We start from the raw sequence: 17817 nt of genomic DNA, 5'->3' as shown, positions 1-17817 counted from the left end.
AAAAAAATTAAAAGGAACCTGAAGGGCACCTTTTTAAACAGACGAGAAAGGTCAGACTCGGGGTCGGAGGAGACAGTGAGTCAGTGCCTGTGTCGGGTGAGAGGAGGAGGAGCCAAGAGACAGCATCAGAGGGTGAGTATAATGAATAGCTGGACTTACCGGGGCTTGGGCTCAGAAAGGTCAGACTCGGGGTTGGAGGAGACAGTGAGTCAGTGCCTGGTGTCGGGTGAGAGGAGGAGGAGCCATGAGACAGCATCAGAGGGTGAGTATAATAAATAGCTGGACTTACCGGGGCTTGGGCTCAGAAAGGTCAGACTCGGGGTTGGAGGAGACAGTGAGTCAGTGCCTGGTGTCGGGTGAGAGGAGGAGGAGCCGGGAGTTAATTGGGGTTAATTGGTAAGGGCTAATAAAAGGAGTAGAAAGGGAGGGAGCGGCCAGCGAGGAGCGGCGCAGTGAGTGAGCGGCCCAGTTAAGGAGTGGGGTCTTAGGACTTTGGCTCAAGGGACTTGGCCCATTGAAGGAGTGGGGCCTTAGGACTTTGGCTCGAGGGACTTGGCCCAGTGAAGGAGTGGGGCCTTAGGACTTTGGCTCGAGGGACTTGGCCCAGTGAAGGAGTGGGGTCTTAGGACTTTGGCTCGAGGGACTTCGGCGAGAAGGAGCTACTTGTGTGGGAAGTGTATTTATATTAAGAAAGGAGGAAATGGAGTCAGTTGGGGCAGTTAAGTGCTCCAATTGTAGGATGTGGGAAGTCAGATACAACACAGCTGTTTCTGATGACTACACCTGCAAAAGGTGCATCCAATTGCATATAATGAGTGACCGTGTTAGGGAGCTTGAGCTGAGTTGGATGAACTGAGGATCATAAGGGAAGCAGAGGCAGTGATAGAGAAGAGTTACAGAGAAACAGTCACCCCTAGAAGGCAGGAGTCAGGGAATTGGGTGACTGTGAGGAAAGGAGGGAGAGTGCCAGTGCAGAGTATCCCTGTGGAAGTGCCACTCAGCAATATGTATTCTGCATTGGATACTGCTGGGGGGAACAGTTGTAGGGGTCAGGTCTCTGGCATGGGGGCTGCCCCTGAGGTTCAGAAGGGAAAGAGGGATAAGAACAGGATACTTGTAGTTGGGGACTCGTTAGTCAGAGGGACAGATAGAAGGTTTGTGGGACGAGATCGGGGATCCAGGTTGGTATGTTGCCTCCCTGGTGCCAGGGTCAGGGATATCTCTAATCGAGTTCATAGCATTCTGCAAGGAGAAGAAGAACAGCCAGAAGTCGTGGTCCATGTGGGGACAATTACTTAGCTAGAAGTGGGGATGAGGTCCTGAAACAGGATTATGTGGAATTAGGTAGGAAGTTAAAAAACAAGACCTCCAAGGTAGTAATCTCTGGATTGCTGCTGGTGCCACGCGCTAGTGAGGGTAGAAATAGGAGAATGTGGAGGATGAATGCGTGGCTAAAGAGATGGTGCGGGGGCAAGGGATAAGATTGCTGGATCATTGGGATCTCTTCTGGGGAAGGTCAGACCTGTACAAAAGGGACGGACTCCACTTGAACTGGAGGGGGACCAATGTGCTGGCAAGCAGATTTGCTAGAGCTGTGGGGGAAGGTTTAAACTAGTTTGGCAGGGGGGTGGGGAACAGAGTGTGAGAGCAGTATCAAGGGAGCATGGCCACCTAGATAAGAATAAAAACGATAACAAAGGTAGGATGGAGATTAGGGTAGAAGGTAGAAAAGAGAATGTATGTGAGGGTCATTCTCTGAAATGCATATATTTTAATGCAAGAAGCATAGTGAACAAGGTAGATGAGCTTAGGGCATGGACAGATACTTGGGGTCACATTATTGTGGCAATTAGTGAGACCTGGCTACAAAAGGGGCAGGACTGGCAACTTAACGTTCCAGGATACATTTGTTTTAGATGTGATAGATCAGGGGGTAAAAAAGGGGGAGGAGTTGCTATGCTTGTTAAGGAGGACATTACTGCCGTGAGGTGGCAAGATGGTCTGGAGGGATCGTCCAGTGAGGCTGTTTGGGTGGAATTGAGGGGTGAAGGAGACATGAGGGTGCTAATAGGAGTGTATTACAGACCACCAAATGGGTCAAGAAAACTAGAGGAACAAATAACGTATATGTGTGAGAATTATAAGGTAGAGATCATGGGAGATTTTAACTTCCCTCACATTGATTGGGACACCCATACAGTTAGAGGGCTGGATGGGCTAGAGTTCGTTCAATGGTTCAAGATTGTTTTCTGAATCAATTAGTAGAAGAACCGACTCGGGACAGTGTAATACTGGATCTCCTGTTAGGGAACGAGCTAGGTCAGGTATCAGACATTAATGTTGGAGATCCAATTGGGTCTAGTGATCATAATTCTGTTAGTTTTAAGGTAGTTTTAGGGAAGAGCAAGGAAGGGCCTAAAGTTGAGGTTCTGGATTGGAGAAGAGCAAATTTCGAAGGAATAAGAAGGGATTTGGGGAGTATTGAGTGGGACACGATATTTTCAGGTGAGGGTGTAAATGAAAAATGGAGGATATTCAAAAGAGAAATTTTGAAGGTACAGAGTAGTTATGTCCCAGTGAGGATCAAAGGAAAGGCTGGAAGTCATAGGGAGGCTTGGTTTTCAAGGAATATTGGAAATTTGGTTAGGAGAAAAAGGGAGGTATACAAGAGGTATAAAGAACAGGGAGCTGACAGTTTGAAGGAGGACTACAAGGAGTGTAGAAGGAATCTTAAGAAAGAAATTAGAAAGGCCAAAAAAAGGCACAAAGAGGCTTTGGCAGACAGAGTAAAAATAAATCCAAAGGGTTTCTATAAGTACATTAAAAGTAAAAGATTAGTGAGGGATAAAATTGGACCCCTTGTAGATAGCGAAGGTAGGCTGAGTGAGAAGTCCGAGGAAATGGGGGAAATTTTGAATGATTTCTTTGCCTCGGTATTCACTAGGGAAAAAAATATTGAACCAGTTGAAGTAAAGAAAAATAGTGGGAAGGTCATGAACCATATAAGGATAACCGAGGAGGTAGTGATGGCTGTGTTGAAAAAGATAAAGGTGGATAAATCTCCGGGACCGGAAAAAATATTCCCAAGGACACTCAGGGAGGCTTGTGGACAGATAGTGGGACCATTAACAGAGATATTTAGGATGTCACTGGTCACGGGGGTAGTGCTAAAGTATTGGAGGGTGACGCATGTGGTTCCGCTGTTTAAGAAAGGGTCCAAATGTAAACCTGGGAATTATAGGCCCGTGAGTCTGACATCTGTGGTGGGTAAGTTGATGGAAAGTGTTCTGAGGGATGGTATTTACAAATATTTGGAGGTACAGGGATTGATAGGGAGTAATCAGCATGGTTTTGTCAGGGGTAGATCATGCTTGACAAACCTGATTGAGTTTTTCGAAGGGGTTACAAAAAAGGTTGATGAAGGGAAAGCTGTGGATGTTGTCTATTTAGACTTTAGTAAAGCTTTTGACAAAGTTCCCCACAGGAGGTTAGGAAAAAAGGTGGAGGCATTAGGTATAAATAAGGAGGTAGTGAAATGGATTCAGCAATGGTTGGATGGGAGGTGTCAGAGAGTAGTGGTAGAAAATTGTTTGTCCAATTGGAGGCCGATGACTAGTGGAGTTCCTCAGGGATCGGTCCTGGGTCCACTATTGTTTGTTAGATATATATTAACGATCTGGAAGTAGGGGTGGAGAATTGGATAAGCAAGTTTGCGGATGTTACAAAGATTGGTGGTGTTGTGGACAGTGAGGAAGATTACCGTAGAAGGAAGGCTGGAGGTGTGGGCTGAGAAATGGCTGATGGAATTTAATACAGATAAGTGTGAGGTGTTGCATTTTGGAAAGGCAAATCTAAATCGGTCATATGCATTAAATGGTAGGCTATTGAGATATGCAGAGCAATAAAGGGATTTAGGAGTTGTGGTAACCTGATACTCAGGTAGATGGTGTGGTGAAGAAGGCATTTGGAATGTTGGCCTTCATAAATCGGAGTATTGAATTCAAGAGTAGGGAGGTTATGATGAAATTGTACAAGGCATTGGTGAGGCCAAATTTGGAGTACTGTGTACAGTTTTGGTCACCAAATTATAGGAAAGATGTAAACAAAATAGAGAGAGTGCAGAGAAGGTTCACGAGAATGTTGACAAGATTTCAAGGTTTGAGTTACAGGGAAAAGTTGTGCAGACTGGGGCTTTTTTCTCTGGAGCGTAGAAGATTGAGAGGGTACTTGATAGAGGTGTTTAAGATTTTAAAAGGGACAGACAGAGTAAACGTGGATAGGCTTTTTCAATTAAGAGTGGGGGAGATTCAAACTAGAGGGCATGGTTTAAGATTGAAGGGGGAAAATTATAAGGGGAACATGAGGGGAAATTTATTTTTGCAAAGGGTGGTAGGGATGTGGAATGAGCTTCCGACAGACGTGGTCGAGGCGGGATCATTGGTTACATTTAAGGAAAGACTGGATAGTTACATGGATAGGAGGGGACTAGAGGGGTATGGACCGGATGCTGGTCAGTGGGACTAGGAGGGTGGGGATTTGCTACGGCATGGACTAGTAGGGCCGAACTGGCCTGTTCTGTGCTGTAAGTGGTTATATGGTTATATGTGGAATGAGCTTACAGAAGAAGTGATAGAGGTGGGCACAAACAGACACCTCATCAGGGGCATATTCAATATTTACATGGATGTAAAAAATTTTGAGGGATACGGGTCAAATGCAGGAATAAGGGACTACCCTAGTTAAACAGTTTGGTCAGCATAGTTGGGCCAAAGGGCCTGTTTCTGTGCTGTATGACTCTATGATATCTGTGGGAAGAGAATTGATGTTTCAGGCTGAAAAGCCTTTATTAGAACTGGGAAAGAGACAAAAGAAACTTGTTAAGGTGCAAGTGGGGTGGGGGACAGGTGATGCCCCTGATGAGGTGAAACCAGGATGATCTTGGGGATAAACTAAAGTTTTTCTGGTCAATGAGTGACAACTAAGGATCTGGACAAAAGAATGTGAAATGCAGAGTAGGAGGACAAACCCAGCATGTCAGGCTGGGTTTGACCTCTACTCACTCCCAGAGAGAAAAATAAACCTGAGCTAATTTCACAGATGGATGCCTGATACAGACAAATTAATCAAGTTACCAGATGTTGTAAAATTCAATATCAAGTCCAGAAGGCTCAAAGTACCCAGATAGAAAATGAGGTGGTTCCTCAAACTTGTGTGGACCTCACTGTGACCGTGCAGGAGGCCACAAGTGGGAGTGAGATGAGGAATTAGTTTCAGGCCATGGGAAGCTCAGTATTCTGAAAATCTTGTTTATAGCTTATCCCTGTGGCCACACCCATTTGCCCCAGCAGAGACATTCTCCTTCCTGCAGCTCTACAAGTTTCTTTGCTGTTCTTGTGTAGGATCTCTGAGCTGAAGTGTTTACCCAGTTTCTCCTCCTAAGGATGAGTCCAATTCTGCTAAGTACTTTCAGCATTTTCTGATTATTGTTTTATTCATCCTTGGTTTGCTAGTGTTAAAAATGCATTTGGGGAACTAGAAATGCATTTTATTATGCTTCCAGAATTTAATTTGGTCAATGGAACAGAATTCTGGAAACAAATAGAAATCTAAAACCATTACAAAATTGTGCATTGAGTGCTGGTGACCAAAGATCAATTTTAACCTCATTTGTGTGGTTATTTATTATGTGGCTGTTTCTCGATCAGGTTAACTGTGTGCAAATTAAGTGCTACATTTTTTGTACTACACGATGACAACATTTAATGGGCTTCATAGAGTGCGAGTGTAATTTAAATGTCTACTCTTTAAACCATTTTTTTTAAATACCTCAGAATTTTTGTACCAGTTTAAATCCTTCTCTGAGAAGAAAATGTGGGTTGTAACCGCTGGGTATAAATACAATTCACTTCCTGAAATTACATACTAGGTTGTCACAGTTCACTACATGCAGGAAAATAAGATGTTTAGAGAGCAATTGTAAACTCAATCAAGTGGAATAGGTTTACTTTTCTGTGGCTTCTAGTTTAGACTTTTTTAAAGAGCATCACCAAAATTTCTCAGTATGCAATTATTCATTACACACATATCCTCTGTTTTTAATACAACTAAAGCATGAGATTTCTTCTACATTTCTTTGTAGAGGGAGGGCCAAGTGGAAGCAGGAGTGATGACAGCCACGACACAGTTGAGAGAAGAACCTCCTGTGGAAAGACAGGAAACGGTGAGTTTTTGTCATCTCATGCAGGCATGCAATGCTTCACCTGAAAACCATTGTCCTCGGGTGACTCCTCACCTCTCGTATGCTTCCCAATGTGGCACCTGGGTTAATAGTTCACTTTCCCATAGGTTAATGCTATTCAAGCTCTGGATGCGTGACTCATCTGGAAATCAGGATAGATTTTGATTACACCTTTTAACTACACTTTTTACAAGATAATTGTTACTGTGTGCAATGTTCTTTGGTGTATTTGTATATTCCATGGACATTAGATATCTTAAAATATCTGTTTTTAGTTGACATTTGCCACGTGTGCTTGAAATGGATGAATAGATGTTTCCAAACTTTGTGCATTTGAATGACTAAATATCATGAGAAACTCTGAACTATTCTTTCCATTTGCATTTGAGAACATTAGGTAGGAATATGAACAACTCACTTGATCATTCAGCTTCATGGATAGTACTTGCTCAAGACATTTGCCCTTCCATCTAACAGAACTTACTTTTAGAGTAAGTGGTTGAGATCTGACTTATTTTTAATGATCTGGCCAATTCAATTCAAAATTGGCTTGTGTGAAAGAGTCAGAGGATGGTGGTGGAGTTGTATTATAGATTGAAGGCCTGTGACCAAGTGTTATGCTGCAGAGTTCATTACTGGGCCGACTATCATCCAAATTGTAAATATAGATGAGGAACAACAATGTATGTTAGCAAGTTTGTGGAGGACATCAAAATTGGTGGTGTAATGGATAGTGAAGAAGGTTGACCAGGATTAATACAGAATCTAGATCAAATGAGAAAAGGAGCCAAGAATGGAAGATGGAACTTAATTCAGACAATGATAAGGTGTTGTAATTTTGTAAGTCAAACTAGGGCAGCACATGCAAGAAATAACTGGACCCTGGAGAGTGTTATAGAGCATGGAGGCTCGGGAACAGGTACGTCATTCCTTTAAAGTGATGGAACTAATAGATGGTGGTGAAAAAGGAATTTGGCGCACTTGGCTTCAGTGATCAGATCACTGAGTGCAAGAAGTGGGACGCCATGTTACAGTTATGAACACAAAAGTCTGCAGACACTGTGACTGAAGTAAAAACACAGAAATGCTGGAGAACTCAGCAGGTCTCATGTATAGGTACATACAGAGTCCTCCATAATGTTTGGAGGAAAGACACTTTTTTTCTTTGCACCTATGCTCCACAGTTTTAAATTTGTGATTAAACAATTAATGCTATTAAGATGCACATTCCAGATTTTATTTAAGGTTATTTGTATACATTTTGGTTTGACAATGTAGAAATTACAAAATTTTATACATAGTACCCTCATTTTAGGGCATCATAATGTTTGGCACATTTGGCTTCACAGATGATTGTGAATACTCAGATATGTTTAAGTGCTTCATTAATGCATGTATAGGAAAGCTAGGCTTAGTTCTAAGCTTTGATCATCTTTGGAGTCTGTAGTTGCCATTTTTCAACACAAGGTCCAGAGTTGTGCCACTGAAAGTTAAATAAGCCATTGAGTCTGAAAAACAAGAATAAAACAGTAAGAGACATCATACAAACTTTAGGATTACCAAAATCAACAGTATGGAACATCATTAAGAAAAATCCCCAAATGTATGTCCGACATATTTAAAACTATGGACCACAGTGACAAATAAAGGAAAAAAGTGTTCCAAACATTGTGGAGGGCACTGTAACTAAAGTCCTGGTCCTGAGCCCTTCTTTAAGGTATTGAAGCTACCTTGAATAAGGGCTCAGGCCTGAAACGGTTATCTATCTTTACCTCTTATGGATGCAAAACCTGCTGAGTTCCACCAGCATTTCTGTTTTTATCATGCTACAGGTGTACAAATTGTTGTGCAAGTTGGAGTATCATATGCATATAATCATATAACAATTACAGCACAGAAACCAGCCAGTTCATCCCTTCTAGTCCATGCCGAACATCTTCTCCCACCTGGTCCCATTGACCCGCTCCTGCCCCATAACCTTCCACACCTCTCTCATCCATATACCTATCCAACTTTTCCTTAAATATTAAAACCCAACCCACATCTTCCACCGGCCGGAAGCTCATTCTGCACCACCCTCTAAATGAAGAAATTCCCCTTGAAGTTTCCCCTAAACTTCTTCTTTGTCTCAATCCATATCCTCTTGTTTGAATCTCCCCCACTCTCAATGGGAAAAGCCTGTCCACATTGACTCTATCTGTGCCCCTCATAATTTTAAATACCTCTATCAAGTCACCCCTCGATCTTCTATGCTCCAGGAAATTAAGTCCCAGCCTGCTCAACCTTTCCCTGTAACTCAAACCCTGAAATTCAGGCAACATTCTTGTAAATTTCCTCTGCACTCTCCCTATTCTGTTTATATCCTTCCTATAACTTAGTAACCGAAACTCCACACAATATTCTAAATTTGATCTCATCAATGCCTTATACAACTTTTAAAAAAATTATTTCTAAATTTAGAACTACATAAAAGTATACACATGATTAAAAATAATACAAATCAATACAAATACATGTGACATTTCTCAAGTGGTATACAACTCCGAATTTCAGCATCCCATCTTTCGATACCTAGATCCATATTAGACTTCAAGTTATGGAAATACATTTTCTTGCTATTGCTAAAGAAATTTGAACAAACTTCTTTTAATACATACTCAATTTCAATTTGGGATTAACATCCTTAACATTATTCAATAAAAATAATATTGGATCCTGTGGGAACTTAACCCCCATTATTCATTCCAATAAATTGCATATTTCTAACCAAAAATGTTTAACTTTCGGACACTTCCAAGAAGAATGCAAAAATGTACCAATTTCTGTCCACATCTAAAACATAGATACAATAAAGTCTGATTCAATTTTTTAAAACTTGTTTGGTGTTAAATATAACTGACGAATAAAATTATATTAAACCATTCCATATCTCATTTATTGCGCTTTTCATATTTTCTCTATATATCCCAATGCTACTTCCCATCTTTGTCTAGATTTATTAAATCCTAATTTTCTGGCTTTCTTTTGTATTGGCCTATACATCATTGAGATAAATCTCTTTACATTACATAACATTACATTCTAACAACAATTCTAATTTGATCTCTACTGGTAATAACTGTTCTTGACTAAAATTTTCACGTAGATATTTCATAATGTGATAATACAAAAATCTTGTATTTTCAGGTACCTTTAACTTCTTCATTCTTTTAAAAGAAATATATTTCCCTGGTTCAAAATATCTTTGATCTTCTTAATTCCTCGACACTAGAAAATCTTAAAAAATTTATTTCCCATGGAAAACGCAATCAATCTATAATAATGGTGTTTTTCCAGACAATAAACCTTCCCCCAATTTCTTCATCAGCCTAATTCCAAAGCTCAATGAAATGCTTCAATATGAGAGTTTCTCTATTCATTGTTACAACCTTGAATTGCATTTATAAATAAAATCTTGTGGGCTTGAATCCTCCATTTTACTAAGTTCAACTGGAATTTTATTTATTTAATACATTAGCAAAATTCAACTGGGCTGCTTTATTGTAACTCATTGTGATACAACCACTACACTGACCACACTCCTACCAGCCTACTGCAGGGGGCAGCCACTGTACCTGCAGGTAGGTACCTACAAGTTATATACAAGTTACTGTACTTGCTGTCAATCACTGGCCCGTATAAAGACTTGAGCCAATCCCTTTGGGGACAGTCAGACATATGCAGCCAGGAGTACACTGAAACCTGGTGTGTATAAGTTTAAACTAATTAAAGCCTGCTGTACAGTCTGTGTGGTCTTTGCGTCAGGATTATTCGCGCAGCAGCACTCACACTCAAAATTAGGGAGATGCAAACCTGAACTGTAATTCCACCAAACCATAATTTATCCAAATAAACTCTTCCCATCCTTCCTTTCCATAAGAATTACTTAACACATGCATTTAATTCTTTAAGGATTTTTTTAGGAATTTCTATAGAAGTTCATTGAAAAAGATATTGTATTCTAGGAAAAACATTAATCTTAACACAATTGACTCTGCCTATTAAAGTAATAGGTAATGTATTCCATCTTTCCAAATCTTTTTATTCTTTTTAATAATGGAGAATAATTTAAATACATTTTTTAATTCCGCTTCCACACGAATACCTAAATATTTTATTCCCACATCTGGCCATTTAAAATCAATTAATTTCTTACATTTTAGATAATCCCCCTCTACTAAAGGCATAATTTCACTTTTTTCCAAATTAATTTTATAACTGGATACTTCTCCATATTCTTTTAATCTAAATTTAAGTTGTCGCAACAAATTTAAAAAATCTGTTAAATAAATCAAAACTTCATCTGCAAACAAACTTATTTTGTGTTCTTCTTGATTAACTTTAATACCTTTTATCTTTAAATCCTATCTTATAAATTCAGCAAAGGGTTCAATTGCTAAAACAAATAAAGCCTGCGACAGTGAAAAACCTTGTCTACTTGATCTAGTCATTCAAAAAGTTTTTAATAGTTGACAATTCATAACTACTTTCGCAGTAGGGTTCTTGTATATTATTTTAATCCAATCAATAAATATTGACCCTAACCCAAATTTTTCCAAAATTTTAAAAAGAAATTCCTATTCTAGTCTATCAAATGGTTTTTCTGCATCTGAAGCAATTGCAACAATTATATCACCCATTTTTTTTAAACTAAGTGTACTAAACTGATCAATGTTCCCACATTATCTGCAGATTTCCTATTTTTAACAAAGCTAGATTGATTCATATGTATTAACTTCAGTAAATATTTTATCAATCTGTTTGCTAACACTTTAGCTAATATCTTATAGTCAGCATTTAATAATGAAATCAATCCATATGAAGCTGGTTTCAATGGATCTCAGGTATTATAGTAATAACTGCTGTTGAAAAAGAATCTGGCAGAGAATGTGTTTTCAATGTTTGATTTAATTCCTCTATAAATGGAGGTATCAAAAGATCCTTAAATTTTCTATAAAACTCTACAGGAAATCATCTTCCCCTGGTGACATACTACTTTGTAATGAACTCATTACCTCAATTACCTCCTTCGCTGTAAAAGGAGAATTCATAGTGCTTTTCTCCTGAACATTCAAATTAGGTAAATCTATTTGAGATAAAAAAAATTATTAATCTTATTTTCATTTTGAATTGATTCTGATTGAATAAAATTTCTTAAAAGAATCATTTATTTCTTGTGATTTATATGTAATAGTCCCAGAATGTTGTTTTTAACTTTTAATTGTTCAAGATACCTGTTATGCTTTCAATTACCAAGCTAAAATTTTGAGGTTTCTACCAATTCATGATATTTCTGCTTTGTTTTTTGAATTAATTTTTCAGTTCTGTATGTCTGAATAGTATTAAAATGTTTTTTTATTAATTAATTCTCTTCTTTTCTGATTTCTTTTGCAACTCTTTTTCCAACTGATTTCTCTTTCCTCTAATCTTTCTTATTTTTAACTGAATAACATTATTTTCCCCCTTAAATAAGCTTTGAGTGCTTCCCGTATAATAAATTTATTATCTACTGAATTAGAATTTATATGCAAAAAATACTGAATTTGTTTTCTTATAAGATTTTTTTTACACTCCTTATATTCTTCAAGCACCTCATCTATTCCCTGCTGTCAATGCATGTTGTACACATCCCTCTTCCTCCAAATCAAATTCCCAATATCCCTATATTTTTCTAACCTTTCCATTAATCTTCACAGGTACATACTGACTCTGCTCCCAAAGTTTCCCCTTTGAATATCCTCCATTTATGTGTTAAATCCTTCCCTGAAAATAAATTATCCCAGGCCACATCCTCTAAATCTTTTTGCATCTCCTCGAAATTTGGCTTATTCCAATCAAGAATCTCAACCTTAGCCCCAGCCTTATCCTTCTCCATTATTAACCTAAAACTAATTGTATTATGATCACTAAACCCAAAGTGTTCCCCAACACAAACCTCTGTCACCTGACCTATCTCTTTCCCTAATAGGAGATCCAATACCCTCTCTAGTCAGTTCTTCTATGTATTGATGTAAAAAAAAAATCCCAAACACATTTGACCAACTCCAACCCATCCAGCCCTTTTTACACTATGGGCGTCCTAGACATTAGCCCCTTTCACACTTACATCCCACTAATTTGGCCGTTAAGTGTCTCGGGATAGGAATGAGGGTTTGGTTTTTCACACTTGACCACTCCTAACTGGGACACTGAACGCTTTCACACTTGCAAGGAGCTATCCCCAGAGTTAGGACTGTTCTACCTTTTACTGGTGATGTCATGACACATTGAGCAATGGTGAACCTGCCCTAAATTTTGATCAATGAATTATGATCTTCTATTTGAACAAAATTAATCTTGCCTAATTATAACATAATTAAGCTTTATGTACATCACAGTATGAGCCCTTCAACCTCTTGTTGTTGTGCCGACCTATATAAACCTTTATAAGGGAGTGTGGGAAAATGCAAGCAATAAATGTTAATAGCGAACAATTTATATAGCGTGGGAAAGTCGGTAGCACTATTGTGTACAATTTATAAATGCCGTGGGAAAAAGCGATGGCGGACCTGCCCTCCCAGAATTTCATGCAGCAGAGAAAGGGGAGCAATGGAGCATTTATGGAAGGGTTTCTCTGCCTCAAGGCATTTCCCACAGTCTTTATAAATTGCGCACTATAGCACTACCAACTTTCCCATGCTGTTTAAATATTGTCCACTATTGCTGTTTATTGCTTTTTATTTCCTCTCTTCCACTCTCTTCCCACGGCGAAGTTTATACTTTCATTTTAATCTTCCTTCATGTTCCTGCACTCAGGCAAAAACTTAGGTCATTTCAATCTTATAATGCAATTACCCATTTCATACTTCCCTGATTGCAACGCCGACATCTGCAGATGCCAGGGACTGTATTAGGGGTCGAAGCCGTTGATCTCCGGCATGAGATGACGTCATCTGATGCCGACGTTGAGCTGATTTTGCTTTAAAGGCCAATTAGCGGTTCATTCCTGGGATCACTTGCAAGTGTGAAAGGGGCTTGAGCATAGATTCTCAAGGTGGGGTGTACGCCTCACCGGTGGGGCGTGAGAATACTTTGGTGAGGCATGGGGCTTAAGAATATTTTAGTGGGGCATAGGAATATTTTTGGAAATAATTAAAAAGTTGGTTTGAAAAAATAAACTTGTTATGTTGGTGAGAAAAATGTGAATTGGCACCACTGTCAGTTCAACACAATTGTGGTAACTTCCAAGTAACATCTCTGTTCTTTTTATTTTCTTAACATGTTTTTACTCTTCCAATGTTTCTCTGTTGTTTTTCTTTAACTGTTGTTATCCTTGGTAAACATCATTTTTTCTGACCGGTCTTATTATTATCCTTTCCAAATTATCTCAACAATCATGTTTCCATCCATACCCCTTTACTTTTTCAGTTCAGTAGTGAGTGAGACCTGTATCTGTGTGTATCTTTGTGAACTGGCGTATTAATGGGGGCGGGTTCCTGAGGGGGAGGTGGCAAAATCAGGAAAAAAATGGGGACCCCAAAAAGTAAAGCACATAGCTAGCGCAGTTTTGATGCACTCTCAGTAAGGAAAAATGTCAGAAACTGCGCTGGTGTTTTTTTTCATGTTTTTTTGGGTCATTACTTTTATTACATTTTTCAATTCTAAGACATCATAAAAATATTGATTAATCTGTTTAGGAAACTCGCGCTGTTGTATTAATCTGTTTCAGGGAGCTTGTGCTGTTGTATATTCAAAATGAGCAGACCAAGCAAGCAAAAGGTTCATCAATTTTCAGTGGAGTTCTTGAAGTTTGAGTTTATACCTGCTATACACAATGAACGTGCACCTTTCTGCCTATTATGCCAACAGACTTTGACAAATTAATCAATGAAAGCAGGTCGTCATGAAGCACATTTAGGTGTATAACATCCCAACCATGTCAATTCAAAATTGGAATATTTTAAATCACTGAAAGAGAAGTTTTAAAATAGATCAAAAATCTCTTCATTATTTTCTGTGCAAACTACAGCCTTGAATCGTCTCCTTGAAGCGAGCTATGAAATTTCTCTGCTGATAGCAAAACATGGGAAGAATCATACGATTGGGGAGGAACTGATTAAATCCGCAATATTATTGTTTCTCAAAACAGTTCTGCAAAAGGATGACAAAGATGTCCGAGCAATGCCATTGAGTAATAGGACCGTCAGCATCAGAATAGATGACATAGGTCAAGATGTTGAAAAACAGCTTATGGAGAAGTTGAAATCATGAAAATTCTCAATACAACTGGATGAATCTACCATACGGGACAGTGAGGCTCTGTTATTGGCAAACATGAGATATATTGATTAGGAAATGTTTCAAGAAGAGATGTTGTTTTGTGGATCATTAGAAACAAGCACAACTGCAGTTGATATCTACAGCAAGCTCAAAAATTATTTGGATGAAAATGAAATACCAAAAGGAAACAGTGTATCTTGTGCTGCAGATGGTGAACCTGCTATGATGGGTAAAAACCAGGATGTTTAAAATTAATGAAGAATGAAAATCCAAACATGTTGGTTGTATATTGTGTTAGCCACTGAGAAAGCTTAGCTGCCAAGAAAGTTTCCCTGTTCTACATGAGATACTGCATTCTGTGATCAAGTGTATCAATGCCATCAAAGCTAATGCCAAATGTGAATGTCTGTTTAAACAGTTTTATGTCGATAAAAATGCAGAACCTGTGAGATTATTGCTTCATACTGAAGTAAAATGGTTGTCAAAAGAAAACTGCTTCAAAAGGTTTAAGAAACTGTTTGATCTCCTCAGTTAGCTTTGAAAGACAAACCTGAAATGAAACTCTTGCTAACAACAGATGGCAAAGCTTATGTGAGTTACTTGATGGACATTTTTGAGAAACTAAGTAAATTGAACAAGCAACTTCAAGTAACAAATATGATGCTCGCTATTTAATAAAATTTTATTTATCAAATAAAGCATACAATAAAAAGCAAAATACAATTGTACATAATATTTTGCCCCTATAACCCCCCCCTCCCCATCCCCCACTAGACTACCCCAAAGAAAAAAAATAGAAAGAGAAGAGATCAAATCACATAACAATCATCCAGTATCACTATGGTTGGTGCAACCCCAACAGCAGGAGCTTAAAAAAAAAACTACTACAAATTTAAACCCATATATTTCATATACGGGCACCACACCTTAACAAAAAGTGATAATTATTACGTAAATTATACATGATCTTTTCCAATGGAATACAAGACCTCATTTCCGAATGCTACCGTTGGATGCTTAAATCAGTCTCATTTTTTCCAGGTAATAGTCAAACATTTTCATGCCACAGCTAATGCCAGTCTCAAAAATGCAATTTCAAACTTATTTGGTTTTAATTCCAAAGTCAAGTTTTAATATAACCCAATAAAAATACCAAAGGGTCAAGCAAAATTTTGAATTTTAATAAACCCTCTAAAAATTCCATAATTCTATTCCAAAAAGGTTTCACTGTTTCACACAACCAAGTAGAATGTTAAAAAGAACCAATGTTTATTATATCTAAAACATAAGTCAGAAGAAATAAACTTATTTCTTTAACTTCTCAGGAGTTCAATAAAGTTGATGTATAAAATTATAATGAACCAATCTATATCTTACATTCACTAACTTAGTCATACTATCTTCACATATAGTCCTGAGACATAGAAATAGACAAATCTTTTTTCCCACCTAAGCCTAGATTTATAAACATTGGGCTTTTTAATTTTATGTTGTAATAAAACATACATCTCAGATATAAATCCCTTCTTACCTCCTTCAGTAAGTAAACTTTCAAATCTAGATTGTAAGGGTAATCTTGACATACGTCCAAAATTATCTAAAAGTAGGGCTCGAACCTGATAATTAGTAAACAAGGTATTCGAAGAAATTCCATATTTTTTCCTTCATTCTCTGAAAAGAAATAAAATACCCAGCTTTGTAACAACTTAATATATTTTTGTTCCCATATTTTCAAAAGATGATTGTTCACTGAAAAAGAAAAAAGTTTATTCTGATACAAAGGAGATTTAGCTGAAATTTTACCTTCAATACCTATAACACATCTAATTACTCCATAACTCCATTAAATGCTTCAACACTAATAAATTGTAATTCTGTAGAAGCTGAGGATTCCATTTATAAATAAAATGATCTGTTCTTTGTTCACTAATCTGGGACAATTCAATCTTAGCCCAAAGCAAAGGTTTATCCACTTCAAACATTCTATTAATAAATTTCAATTGTGCCAATTCATAATAATGCTGAAAATGAAGAAATTGCAATCCCCCTAAAGCATATTTCCAAGATAATTTTTGCAACGACACTCTTGCCATTTTACCTTTCAATAAAAAAGATCCACACCAAAGCATTCAAGTATCTAAAAATAAATTTGGGGGGATTCTACATGGAATAGACTGAAAAAGATATCGTATACAGGGAAAGATATTAATTTTTACACAGTTTACTTGCCCTATCAAGGTTATAGGTAAATCTTTCCACTGATTTAAATCACTTAATTTTAAGACAATAAAGGCAAACCATTCAATTCAAATAAATGATAATTATCAACTATTATAATTCCCAAATACTTGATTCGATCAGACCACTTAAATTTTGCAAGATGCTTGCAAGATGAATAATCTACAGCCCCTAAAGGCATTATTTCACTCTTATCCCAATTAACGTTATAAACTGACAATTCACCATACTGTTCCAGTCTCGCATGTAGATTCCCCAAAGATTGCATAGGCTGTGTTAAATATATCAAAACATCATCTGCAAATAAATTTATTTTATACTCCTCTTCGTTCACCTTAATACCCTTTAATATTACCATCTTGTCTAATCAATTGAACCAAAGTTTCTATTGTGGAGGCCCTGCAATTGCGGAGATCGGGCTGGCAATAGGCGACTTCCAGGACAAAGAACCGGCAGGGGTAGAAGCTGGGGCAGCATCAGACCAACAACCCTAATGGCATTGGTCATTGCTGCCCAGCTAACAGCAGAAACAGGGTGGGGAAGAAGGGCATTCAAATGCATGGATGTTCCTGCCCGTTATTGTTATTCATATGGCTGACTCGGTCAATCAGCAAAAATGGCGGGAACTTGAACAGTATAAAAGCAGCCTTTCCAGTCCTAACAAAATAGTGAGTTTAACCTGCCACACCTGTGTGTGTGTATAGTGTTTGGCTACAATTGGTGAACCTGACAGTTTAGAAGGAATCTAAACCTAGCGATGGAGAATGAAGCAGTAGTTAGCACAGTCGGCCTGAAGCTTCTGACCTTCTGGACAGTTTGACCAGGCTGAGTCTTCGTTCCAGATCCGGGGCATCACCATGTGGTCAGTGCCCTCGATCCACAGACTGCAGACAGAGTGGACAACTTTATCCACAGGCCACCATCGGAAGGCACTTACACTGCCTTCAAAGAGCTATTAACCGAGACATTCGGACTTTCATGGTGAGAGCAAGGAGCACGTTTGCTCCACCTGGATGGACTTGGAGACAGATCCCCCATCAGCA

The 17817-nt window shown here is 38.3% G+C and overlaps 1 protein-coding gene across 10 annotated transcripts in view; it reads left to right on the top strand.

Moving 5' to 3' along the window:
- Positions 1 to 17817, top strand: part of ercc6l2 (excision repair cross-complementation group 6-like 2) — a 178816-nt gene that overhangs the window by 69557 nt on the left and 91442 nt on the right. For 9 of the 10 annotated variants that reach the window (XR_011354668.1, XR_011354664.1, XR_011354660.1 and 6 more), the window contains exon 16: positions 6140 to 6220. Coding sequence is in view for 4 of the 10 variants with exons in the window: in XM_069929289.1 (XP_069785390.1) it covers positions 6140 to 6220 (81 nt within the window). In the remaining 6 variants the exon portion in view is untranslated. Of the gene's footprint in view, positions 1 to 6139; positions 6221 to 14405; positions 14491 to 17817 lie in introns of those variants that run through there. The other variant, XM_069929330.1, reaches the window with a different exon arrangement.

Source organism: Narcine bancroftii, chromosome 1 (genome assembly GCF_036971445.1).
Source record: "Narcine bancroftii isolate sNarBan1 chromosome 1, sNarBan1.hap1, whole genome shotgun sequence".
Taxonomy (NCBI): Eukaryota; Metazoa; Chordata; class Chondrichthyes; order Torpediniformes; family Narcinidae; genus Narcine; species Narcine bancroftii.
This window is presented reverse-complemented; position numbering and strand designations above follow the sequence as displayed.